At 36.2% G+C, this 12,896-nt stretch overlaps 1 protein-coding gene across 2 annotated transcripts; it reads left to right on the plus strand.

Annotated features, from left to right (window-relative positions):
* Window positions 1-403: 403 nt before the first annotated feature.
* LOC131983814 (beta-galactoside-binding lectin-like) lies at window positions 404-12,273 on the plus strand. 2 transcript variants are annotated; one of them, XM_059348625.1, is made up of 5 exons: window positions 440-485; window positions 694-754; window positions 4,896-4,975; window positions 7,778-7,949; window positions 11,804-12,273. In XM_059348625.1, exons 2-5 carry the CDS (start codon window positions 722-724, stop codon window positions 11,948-11,950), a joined length of 432 nt encoding a protein of 143 aa, XP_059204608.1. In that variant the 5' UTR covers window positions 440-485; window positions 694-721; the 3' UTR covers window positions 11,951-12,273. The 2 variants fall into 2 exon arrangements, with proteins under 2 accessions (XP_059204609.1, XP_059204608.1); XM_059348626.1 differs by lacking the exon at window positions 694-754 and having other exon boundaries at window positions 404-485.
* Window positions 12,274-12,896: the final 623 nt, after the last annotated feature.

Consider the following 12,896-nt stretch of genomic DNA (forward strand, 5'->3'; position numbering starts at 1 on the left):
TACTTTGCAGACAGACTGAAATGCTGCCACTTGATCCAACTGTAAGCTATAGGCCTATATACAGTCTGTGCACATTAAGGCTATTGGCCATGCCAAATATTTGGTTGTCTCCCTGGCAACAAATACATTTCTATTTCCGTCTGGCACTCTGGCCAGCGTCTCCTGCGTCTCACAGACAGACTCCACACCAACAGGTTACAATGTAACAGTGTGATGTCAACAAATCACTAATTATCCTCACCTCACTAAGGTCTGCAATCACTCGCTAAGCACTAAATTAGTTATTTACAGTTTGTAACAGCACTTTGACTTCATTGGTTGATGCTTTCTGCTGGTCTGATTGTATTGGCTGCTTGAAATGTCACTCAGGCTGCAGACACCTCCCACACTGTATATCTTGTGAGGGTGCAGTGAGGCGAGGCCCTGCAGCACTCTCATTTTTTCTCAGCTCGACTTGATTCACTAAATCTGCAAAGATGATGAAAGTAAGTACTTATATGTTCTTCTCCTATGTTGCTTTTAAAGTCTGTATTTTTTAATGTTCTGTGGACAAGCAGGGTCCGGTCAAATTTTAAAGTGGCACATCTGCAGTCACACTTCTCTCTGTGACTGCAGATGGGACTTAAGCAGCTGAAGTATGCTTTAAGTAAAGTAGCTCATTGTCAATAACTTAAACAGTATTTTACTTTTTAGGGGTCTGGGGTTCTTCAGATTGCCTTTTATGGTCAAAATATTCACCACAGAGCACACAACAGTAAGTGCACATTGGTCACCTAATATAAATGTTCTCAACTGCTGCGTTACATAAATCAGCTGTCGAGATTGTGAATTGTAATTTCATAACACTTGAACATTAACTCTTATTAACATTTGCCCACTTAATTCAAAACAAGTCAGTCTCGATATCCAGAGCTGAACATTGGCAGCAATGCATTCTGGTCTCTTTGGACTCATAAACTGAGCAGATTACAATGAAGGCCCTGTATCATTCTGTTTTTTTGTTGGCTACAGGGGTAAGCATGTGTTTGGAAAGAACACATCAAGCTAGGGGCAGCGGGTTCAAATCACATTAAAGGGTAAAATGAAAAGAAGTCATCATGTGGAGGCTAGAATAGATGCTGCTATGCTTGATTCTCTTGAGTGCACTGTAAGACTTTGCTGTCAATTTACAGTCAAATTCTAACAGTAACTTGCTGTATTATGATTGTACAGTATATTGCTGTGAAAACAATGCATTTGTGGGAGTTATCATGATTGCTCAGGCATTCCAATGATCAAAATTATATATTTTTTTCAGGAATTTACTGTTTTCAGCTGAGCATGTCAGGAAAATAAAGTCATTATTTTCGAGAAGAAGACAAGTTTAATTTTATTTCTTTTTTGGTCTCGGCTGAAATAATCACAATGTGTTGTTTTTTCAGTAATCCTAATATAGAGTTTAAATGGATTAGTTGTAACATAATTTAGAGTTAAACATTTAAATGTCACACTATTTTTTTTTTCTTCGTTACGAGACAGTTTGTCAGTAAACGGACCTGTATTTCTATAATACAGTAGAGGTACTGTAAATTTTACAGTAACTTACTGGCGAAACTGCTGCCAGTAATTTACTGTAATTTTACAGTAAAAAGATTTACAGTGTGAGCAAGGTAGATTGTTGATGCATTCCCCCCCATGCTATTCCATAAGGGGATGTCTCTTTAGCTGGAAAAGGTTAGTTTTAAACTAGTATTACATTGTTAATGTAAAAATGTGTTTACACTGCAAAAACTGAAATCTAACTAAGATAAAATAGCTTAGATCAGTTCTTCTAGTTCTTCTTAGTCAGCATCTTTTATGTTCGACTGTTTCACTTGTTTTAAGTGCTTTGTCCCTTAATTATCTAAATCAGATATTACAGCTTGTTACTGAGATTTTATGACCTATACTGAGTAAATACATGTTTGAAACTAGAATATCAAAAGTTACAAAGCTGTTTCATCAATACTTACAAGTATAAAACTGCTATTTCAAAGTAATATTTTCTTATTTCAAGCATAACTAAGAAATCATAACTTCAACATAATTTTACCTCTTCACATACTTAAAACAAGCAGCCAGATGGAATCAATTGTTTTATTATCAATAAAACAATAGAAGTGTGTATTGTTGTGTATGTATGTAATTAACTAGTACATTGGCACATATCTGTAAACTGACACTTGATATTTAAACATTTAACAACAATAAAAAAAACACTTTTATTAGTTAGAATACACTAATTCTAAGGTATTTTTTGGGTTTGTTAAGATTAGGTATTTTTACTTGTTTTGGAAAGTCTTGACAAGCCAAATTTTCTTGTTCCATTGGCAGATAATTTTGCTATTTTTAAGCCAAATATACCTAAATATATAAATATATAAATATTTTTTCTTCTTTTTGAGAGGTGGCTTTTTGCAGTGTATGTGTGGTGGATAGAGCGATTTACTTGTACATTGTTATCAGTCAGTTGGTAGTTGGATTTCATCACTCCGTCAGTGAGAACTGTAATAGATTTGGCATCTTTGACACACTACAGTCTACAGATTCCTTTAGATAGCAGTGTATGGGAGAGATGCAGGGTGACTGCCAGCAGCGACCTCAGCCCAGCCCCACACAGCTCAAACGTCAGTGCCATGTGTTATTCTTACACTTTACAGTTGGACTCGAGCATGGAAAGAATGTCATATCCATGTCATTCTATCTCTTCTCCTTCCCTTTTATTTCATGGTTTGGTTCATTGTTAAGATGCATTTAGTTTTTTACTCCAAGATGAATTCTTTCAAGTTCTGCCAGAATCAACAAACCTACCAGTAACATGGTCAGTCTTTTACAGATTCAAGATTATTCAGAGAGGTGTTCAGGTGAACAACAGCTCTTAAAGTCAGTGGGAAATGACGCCATTTCACTCTAATTCCTGTGCAGTTTATCTGCCTGGCCATGTTAATCATTCTAGGCTTTATCAACTAAATAAACTCCCTTTGAAGTAATTTTCAGTGGTAAAGTTTCTTGTTGACTGTGTCTAACATTGTTGCGATTAGTAAGAATTTTGCCAACAGCTGCAGTTCCTCTGAAAGGCACTGATGAAATGCAATTTAATATAAAGTAAAGTACAATTTGTAAAAATATGAAGCTTCTGCTTGGAAGGAATGTATCCTCACATGTTGGTGCAAATTATACAACACAAGATTTACCAAAAACATCTGTATTTGTGTTTAATCATTTCCTGCTCATTTGAAACTGTGTTTATGACCAGAACATACAAGATTGTGAAATGCTAAGAGCTCTTGTTTCCTGCTGTTTCTATGGTCTCTGTTCAGAATCAGATTTTTCCAATGTCTTATAACCTTCTAACTTCAGAAAGACCTATGTGGCTGCTGGCTATTGACTTGTCTTTAATAGCCTGCAGAGGGCCAAATAACACTCCAAAGTTAGGCACATTTTTGGCTAAACGAGAAGAGCCTTTTTCAATGAGTACCCACAAGTCTCTCCCTTACAGACATGCCAACTTTATGCTAATCTCATGCAGTTTGGGGCAAAAATCATGTAGGTTTTTGCATGAGGGCTATTTAAAAAAAATAGTGTATTTGAATATTTCTGCACACTGGGGTCCTTAAACGGTCTTGGAATGCATAAATTGGGTGCGACTTGAAAGCAGAAACAACTGTAGATGTTGCAATGAGTCCAATTGTATTCATGTGAGATGATGTTAGATCATTGAGATCATGTGAGATCACTGTGACTTCTAGGGCAAATCAAACTTGACTCTCCAACCACAAACTAGAGACAGCATTCAGGGGATGTTTAGCTTTCATATGTATATTAACAACTTCTGTCTAACAGAAACAGAAGTTAAACAGATAATATTTCAGCCTAACCTGGACAGCAAACTAAAGAATGGACAGTTTCTGACACAGAATAAAAATTATTTGTATAGAATCATTGAAAAACAAAGCACCAGAATAGTAAATGGTAAATGGACCTGCACTTGTAGAGCTTATATCGACATGTAGGCTGCGACAGTTGGGGATTGAACCACATCTTCAGTTGGGGGGCAACCCACTCTACCAACTGAGCCACAGCCACCCCCAGATTGATCAGAATGTGCTAATAGAGGACACAGAACAGATTTAAACCTGAAATTAACATGTCAACAGGACATTAAGAGGCTGATTAAACAGAAACCCTGAAACTAAGAAACAACAACTGTGATGAGGGCCTTTTCACTGAATTTACAGCAGACTGAGTTTTGCTAGGGTGTGGCTCGGTTGGTAGAGAAAAGCGCTATATAAATGCAGGTCCATTTACCATTACCATTTGTGAATGAAGCATAAAATCTCATAGGGATGCTATATTTGTACCAATTGTCCTTGTGACAGTTGACAGTTACCCAGGTACACCATTTAACAAAGTGACAAAATGTAAAACAGCTGCAAACAACTGTTTTTCACTATTGTTCAAGCATAATTTCCTAATGGTGGCACAGTTCAGTATTCCCCTGCCACATGTACAGTAGCAACCAAGCAGAGGTATTTCTGCTGCGCTCAGCCTTTTTTTCAACCGAGTATTTGTCATCCAGTATTGCATTTAGGAAAAAATGATATCCCTCATCTTTTTTCAACACATTTAGCCTCTGCCAAAATCAGCCCAGAGGAAAGGTTCATGGACGGGACAGAACTTGAATCTTTGTCAAGTCGCCAATGGGAGTATAACTGAAAACACATGTTTTGTAATTTCCAAGGAAGAAGTGAGGAATGAAGAGTTGGCAGAGGCTACTGCTGGTTGCCTTAAGCTGCAATAATAAACGGATCTTGTGAAATTCACTAGTATTTCCACATAATAACATACTTTATCCTCCCTGTTTTTTTCCTGCACAGGGTATGATCATTAAGAACATGTCCTTTAAGGTCGGGCAGACCATGACCCTTGTCGGAGTCCCCAAGCCTGATGCTACAGAGTAAGTTCAAATCACAACTAATAGAGAATGGTTGAGGCTATTTTTCTTCTTCTGCAGCTACTTTTCTACTTATTTCTGAACTCAACAAAAGGGCCGTTCTTGATATTCACACTAACTCAGAGTGGAATCTGTAATCAGTGACAGTCAGTGACTACATTGTAAATTTTAACAAGTTGAGTTTACTTAAAAATATTTCGGAAACCGATTACCCTAGGAAAAGTTAGTAAGCGAACTTAATTGTTTCAAGTTGTATGGATTGATTGTTTTTTTTAAATTAACATACGTTAGAGAGGTGAGCTCTGAACTCTCCTGTCACTTTAATTATGAAGAAGTCACATTGCAGACTTTATACCCACATGTAAGTGAAAACTCATAAGTGAAAAAAAATGTAATAGTCAGTTCACTAATGGTGCTCTCTGACTCATCCCTAAAACAACAACATGAACATAAATAACTAGACATTAACGTAACATGTGTAACAAACCTAACATGTCAATCTAACACTGAGATTGCTTCCAAACCCTTATTTACATGTAAAACACAGTGCTGCAAAGCATTCTGGGAAACTTGACAACAAGCTGACAGAACTCAAAAAGGGTTTGTCATTTAAATTTAATATATTTCACAAATACCAAGTAAATACTACTGAACGGAACAAGTATGGGGACATAAAGTAAGGACAACTCTAGGCGCGATGGGCAGTCCTTCCTCTTTCTTTGATTGGCAAAGTTAATTCAGTGAAGATGAACATTCTCCCTAAATTTCTTTATTTATTTCAATGTCTCCCCATTTTTATTACTCGTTCATTCTTTAAAACTATACAGCGACTTATTTCTGACTTTATCTGGGGGGGGTAAACCCCCATGCATTCGTAAAGAGTTCCTTGAGAGACCTAAGCGGCTTGGGGGCCTTTCTGCCCCTAATTTCCAGCTATACTACTGGGCGTCAAACTTGACCAACATGTCTTTCTGGCTTCTATCTTCTGACAGTTTAAACTGTCCGGCATGGGTCAATATTGAGGCCTCCCTCTGCCATCCATACTCTCTCTCCGCTCTCTTAGGGGCATCGCTCCCACTCTCAATTACGATCCCCAAACATAATGTTGTTTTGTGGCATTCTTTAAGAATTTTGAAACAATTCAAACTTTCATTTGGCCCCCAGAGCATCTCTCTCTTCTCCCTGCTCTCCTGCAATCCCCTATTCCCCCCCTCTAGCTACTCCCCTGTTTTCAAAATCTGGCATGCCAAGGGTATCAAAAAACGGAGGCACTTGTATATAGATGGTGTCTTCGCCAGTTTCACACAACTCCAAGCAAAATTCGATCTGCCACAGTCTTGGTTTTTTCAGTTTTTGCAGGTGAGAGATTTAGCAGCATTAGGAAGACATTCCCAGATTTTCCTTCTCTCACGCCTAAAACCCATCTAGATCATATTATAAACTTGCTTTTACACTCTGAAAGGGGGAGGCTGGCCAAGGTTTATGAATACATAATTTCAATTAATATGCCCTCTTTAACTATTATAAAACAGCACTGGGAAGAGGAGCTTGGTTTTTGCATCTTAGATGACTGTTGGGACGCAGCCTTGGATAGTGTACATTCCTCATCCATATGTGCATGTCATAATTTGATCCAGTTCAAGGTATTGCACCGTCTACATTACTGTAAGACCTCCCTGACAAAAATGTACCCACACATTGACCCCTTATGTGACAGATGCAAAATGCTTCCTGCGACTCTATATCATATGTTCTGGACTTGCCCTGAATTGGACCAATTCTGGTCATCTTTCTTTGATTTATTCTCTAAACTATTTAAAAAATATGTTACTCCCTGCCCCCTTATTGCCATTTTTGGTGTAACCTCAGAAAAAATATCTATGACTTCCTGTCAACACAAGGTTATGGCATTCTCCTCTTTATTAGCGCGGCGTTTGATCTTGTTGAATTGGAAGAATACTGCTCCACCCACCTACACACATCTCATCAGGAGTATTATGTGCAATCTTAAATTAGAAAAAATCAGGTTTACTGTTAATGGTGCTCTACAGAACTTTCACAAGACATGGGATGACTTTATTGGATTTGTAAAGCAACTTGATGGGCTTCATTTAGAGTGATAAACCTCCAGCTGATCCATTATTTCTGGTTGAGGACGACTGACTTCATGCGCAACTGGACCTTAACCCCCTGTGTCCCTCCCTCATCCCAACCCCTCCCTTCCCTCTTATGTTGTCTCTTTTTGTCTGTTTGTGTCTTATCTTCCTCTTATTCAATTTTTATTATTATTATTATTATGTATTTATGTATTTTTCTATTTTTTTCTGTTTTATAATTTTCTCTTATGTGGTTATCTTCATTCATTTATTTGTTTTTTTCTATTTGTTTTGTTTTTGTATATTTTGACTATAACTTTGGTGTTTTCATTCATTTTGTACTTGCCTAGTCTATGGATGTATTGGATAAACTGATGTGTGCTCTGACAGCTGATATAATTATGCATCCAAGGAAAATCCAATAAAAATAATTTTGAAAGAAAAAAAAGTAAGGACAACTAATTTTAAGGGATTAAAATCGAAAGACTAATATAAATTAAGTTGAACTCACTTTATAATTATAGTAAGTTCATTGTTTGCATTTACAGTGTACCTGTTAACTTCTCTTCAGTGAAGTTGGGGTGATGGAGATGATGCAACTGCTTTGGTTGTCTCTGTATTTTGTGCTCACTGTGTCCTCTTACATCCATCTGAAATATAAGCAGCCATATTAAAAATTAATGCATTATTTTGTTACTTTGTGCCACAGGTTTGCAGTGAATATTGGCCCAGATGAGCAGGAGATAACTATGCATTTCAACGCTCGTTTTAATGCCCACGGAGACGAGAATGCAGTGGTGTGCAACTCATATCAGGGAGGGACTTGGTGCGAGGAGGTACGAGACGGAGGCTTTCCCTTCCGCCAGGGAGAGGAGTTCAAGGTGAGAGGCTGTGTGTTTGCGCAGTGTGTGTGTGTGTGCCTTTTTTTGTCTACTAGTGACCTCTGCTGGAAAATGTGTGTCACTGTTCTTCTGATAACTTTAATCACTTTTATTCCAAGATATGCCCATGCAGATATCTGCGATAAATCCACGACAAATAAAGAATAAATTGTTATGTAGAAATTCTTAATTGGGTAAAAAGTGACTGAAGCAACAGGCAACAGTTTGTGAAGTTGGGTTGAGCATTGCTTGTGGCGTCCCCCAGGGGTCAGTGTTGGGTCTGCTGATGATAAAAAAAAAAAATTTCAGGGATACATCAAACCAACCTTTTGGAAGATATCGATTCAGAACTGAGCAAAATAAAAAAAAATATGGTTTGACAACATCAAATTACTATAAAATTAGAGCAAAACTAAAATAATACTATTTGGAAAATGTGTGTTTATGACATGGGTGCAGGTTCAGGTTGATGGGATATATATATATATGTGTGTGTATATTATATATATGTGTGTATATATATATATATATATATATATATATATATATATATATATATATATATATATATATATATATATATAACATGTGCAGAACTTCTAGTTCTGGACTGCTAAAGTTTTTTTTTTATTTTTACCTGTGCTCCAACGGATTTACGCTTTGCTTTAGGCATTCTGTTGCTGTTTCCTCTGTGTGGAGTCTACACACGGCCCTGCAGTCCTTTTTATGGGCCCTTTTATGGGCATTAATGGGCGGTAAGAAAGAATCTAAGAATCTTCTTAAGAATCTTCTTAGATTCTTTCTTAAGTCCTTCTTAAGAAGATTTTAAGAAGACCCTACGTCAGATTCATCAACGTGTTCTTAAGCCGCTGAATTGTTCGCAGCCATGTTCTTAAATTGATGAATGCCATCTCCTCGCATCTTGAGAGGGCGTGCCAGGTGAGTCTAATTAACATAGGATTAGCATAGCTAACCGCCCAGTAATGCCCATAAAAGGGCCCATAAAAAGGACTGCAGGGCCGTGTGTAGACGCCACACAGATGAAACAGCAACAGAATGCCTAAAGCAAAGCGTAAATCCGTTGGAGCACAGTTAAAAAGAAAAAAAAACTTTTCAGAACTAGAAGTTCTACTGCAGGAGATCACTCGGAGGAAGAAAATTAAATTTAGCAGCCTTACTGCAGGTTGCAACAACACAAACAATTTATTTTCTGGAATTATACCTTATATATATATATATATAACGTGTGCCCTGTAAGGCAGGAGTTTACCATAGTGTGTAAGCACAAAATATGTCTTTAGTATTGGACTGAGGGGTTGCAACCTTGGCTTGATTTTAGTTTTTTTTTTTTTTTTTTTATCACAGATGAAGTCCCTTGCAACAGAACTAGAACGGACAGAGCCCTCGGGCAGCAGCAATATATATGCCATTGTTTTGTAGGCCATGGATGGAGAAATGCCACCGATAAATAGGGTGGTATCAGTAATGGACGGCATGATTTCCAATTTACTTGATTCATGTTAAAGCGTTGGCACATTTAATTTAATTAAAATGAAAAATGTAAAAAAAAAAAATGAAATGAATAAATAAATACATAAATATGATGGAAATTTCACTGTAATGTATTTTATTGAACTTAACAAAAGAAGAAAACACAACCATGCCAACATGTCAGCACTGAAATGTGCTTAAGAGTACTCCTGAGTGTCCGTCGCATTTGTTCTTACCTAAGAAAAATCCTGGATCAGAAAAAAAATGAATGAATGCCACAATCTTCGTAAAATCTTCTTAAGTAGGACTTAAGAACAAATTTCTTCTTAAGAACGGTTCGTGAATGAGGCCCAATATTACTAAAATATATGGATCAGGTGGAATTTCAAACAGTAAAAGTAATGTTTTAAGCAAAAATTGATTTACTGCCAGCTTATGTACAAAGACTTTTCTGTGAATGAGAAAAGGGTTATAATTAGAGGGGAAAATTTAATTCAATAACTCACAGGGTGCGGACAACCATGAAAAGATTTTTTGTATTTCAATCTGTGGTGTTAAATTATGGAACAATTTAAAGATGGAACTAAAGCAATGTTCAAAAACATGATGCTAAAGAAGTGGTTTGACAATCCGCAGTTGTTTGCAGGGATTATTGCTATATATCTTTATTTTGCAGTTATTGTATATTTATATCCATAGAAATCTATATACGTAAATATATACAGCACTGTGCAAAAGTCTGAGGCAGATGTGAAAAAATGCCTAGAAGAATAGATGCTGGTTTGAAGGCAAAGAGTGGTCACACCAAATATTAATTTGATTTAGATTTTTCTTCTTGTCACTCACTTTGTTTATTGGGTTATAAAACTATTAACATTTCAAATTTTGAAAGCATTCTTATTTTATCTTATTAAATATACAGTCATGGAAAAAATATTAGACCATTGTTTTCTTCTGTTTCTTGATCATTTTAATGCCAGGTACAACTAAAGGTACATTTGTTTGGACAAATATAATGATAACAACAAAAATAGCTCATAAGAGGTTAATTTTAGAGCTGATATCTAGCCATTTTTTCTGGTTTTCTTGATAATAACCAAAATCATAATTAAGAAAAGCATGGAAAATGTCTAGATATCAGCTCTTAATTGAAACTCTTATGAGCTATTTTTGTTGTTATCATTATATTTGTCCAAACAAATGTACCATTAGTTGTACCAGGCATTAAAATAAACTGAAAGAAGAAAAAAAGAAACTTAAACTACAGAAACTGAAGAAAACAGAAAACAAGGGTGGTCTAAGAATTTTTTTCATAATAATAATAATAATAATAATAATAATATTTTTTCATAACTTTCCTATTTTCTGTTAACAATGTAATGTAAATATCTGAGGGACAAGAGGTGAGATTTATTATGTTTGAACTTCTTCCCCCTCTTATTTAAACTGATTTACACCACGTTTTATTATTTCCTTTATTGTACAGTTGTCATTGTTTGAAACTGTATCTTTTCCTTCATTTTATTTTTTTTTCTCCTTGTTGTTTGATGTTCGAAATAAAAATTTAACCCATAAGAACCCAGACCCAGTAATCCTTAAAGGAAAATGATGGGGGATATACCACAGAATAAGTTGACCACATAGAGCACATTTATGATGTGTTTTTTTTTTTTTAATCCTACCGCTAAATGTCAAAGATCTGTGATGTGACATATACGATACATTGGGCATTTATGTTTATCATATCTCTTATTTAAAAAAAAAAAAAACTAGACACATTTTCTGCTTACAGAAACACAAATTTGCCTTTTTCTTCGCATCTCCACAACATTTATGAAAATTGTGACATTAATAGTGGTGTTTAACAACAAATACTTTTGAAGACTTGTTTTTAAGTAAAAAAAAAAAAAAAATCAATAATAAATGAAAACAAATATCAATTTGCCTTTTTGTTTTCATCTCCATAACATGATTGAAAATTGTGACTGTAATTTGTTCAGGAAATACAGTCAGGTTAAATGCAATACAGGACAAACTATTAACTGATTAGAATTGTTAAATGGGTTTAAACTTAGCATCGTAACAAAAAATAAGCTTTTTGAAATTAGCTACTTTTTCACATTTCGATTTCCAGTCACAGCCACATTTTGGAGAAGTCTTGCTGAGGGATTTAATGAGTTAAGTTGAAGCATAAAGCTGAATATGGGAGATTCTAGAAGATTTAAAGTGTTTGTTACACGGGTGTCACCATGGGTTCTTATGGATTAAAATACCCAAATACCAAATATTTTGGCCTTAAATGGAGTAAAAGTTCAATATTTAACATTTGTCTGTATATTCTTTCTCGTCTGTCTACCATCCAGGTAGTCATTGAATTCACCCCTACAGATTTCATCGTGACTTTGTCAGACGGCTCTGCAATCAATTTCCCCAACCGCGTCGGTGCCGAGAAGTACACGCACATCAACTTTGACGGGGAGGTTCGCATCACAAGTTTCGAGATCAAATAAACCTCCACCCCATCAGAAAGTGTTGGATTGAAATTCTTTTTTTTTTTCCTTTTTCATTTATTGTAGCAGCAGGTCACATATAGCCACAGCTTTAAATTCCTGAATACCATGTGGTGTCAGTCTTGCCTTACATGTTAATGCTTATGCAAGAATTTAGCTTGTTGACATGTGCAGATACCAGACAAAAATATGCATAGATGAAATAGAAACATAGTCAATACTCAGATGGTCACACAGAAACAAATACAGTAAATAACTACCTGTCCTTCTTGCACACTTGACAGAATTTCAAGACTGAAAAGCAAAATAAATATAAAAACCTGTGTTATCGAACTGTTTGCTTTGCGGTTTGCAGTGATTAGTTGAAAAGTAGCACATAAATATGATCTATTATTCTTAAAGGTGCCATTTATGCTGCTTGCTCTCTTGTCCCCCCCCCCCCCCCCCCCCCCCCAGACATTCCAGATGTATAACTGAGTACAATGCTTGCCTTGACAACATGTATTAAAGCATGTCCTTGATAAACATCGACTTTGGTGAGTCATTAAACTTATTAAACCATTACCTGTCAAAAAGCACCTTTATTTACAGTTACTTCAATGGCATGGTATTTGAAAGTGTCATAATTGGTAGAATGCAGCAATGGTTTGAAATCATAGATTGTATACAAATAATGGATGTAGTCACCGTGAAATCACCCATTGGTTTGTGGCCCGTTGGAAGCACCGAGTTCAGCGTTACACTCGTCTCCATCTCGCGTCGCCATCTTGTTTCTGATACGGGGAGCTGATCTGGACTGTTGTGGAGGAGCGAGAGGGATCTGATCACTGACTACAGCCTCTCTACACCTCAACCTGACTGAGAGAAGCCGCTGCTAATTCATGTTAGCATTAATTGGAGATTAACTGGGATGTTAGTTTTGGCTAGCAAAAAACAAAAACAAAAT

Source organism: Centropristis striata, chromosome 13 (assembly GCF_030273125.1).
Source record: "Centropristis striata isolate RG_2023a ecotype Rhode Island chromosome 13, C.striata_1.0, whole genome shotgun sequence".
Classification (NCBI taxonomy): domain Eukaryota; kingdom Metazoa; phylum Chordata; class Actinopteri; order Perciformes; family Serranidae; genus Centropristis; species Centropristis striata.

What these genes read in the sequence shown, in the direction of transcription:
- LOC131983814 (XM_059348625.1), top strand. Translation starts at nt 722, where the DNA reads ATGGTCAAAATATTCACCACAGAGCACACAACA. An exon ending in CCCAAGCCTGATGCTACAGA is followed by an intron (nt 4,976 to 7,777) that starts GTAAGTTCAAAT and finishes TTTGTGCCACAG; the next exon opens with GTTTGCAGTGAATATTGGCC. An exon ending in GCCAGGGAGAGGAGTTCAAG is followed by an intron (nt 7,950 to 11,803) that starts GTGAGAGGCTGT and finishes TCTACCATCCAG; the next exon opens with GTAGTCATTGAATTCACCCC.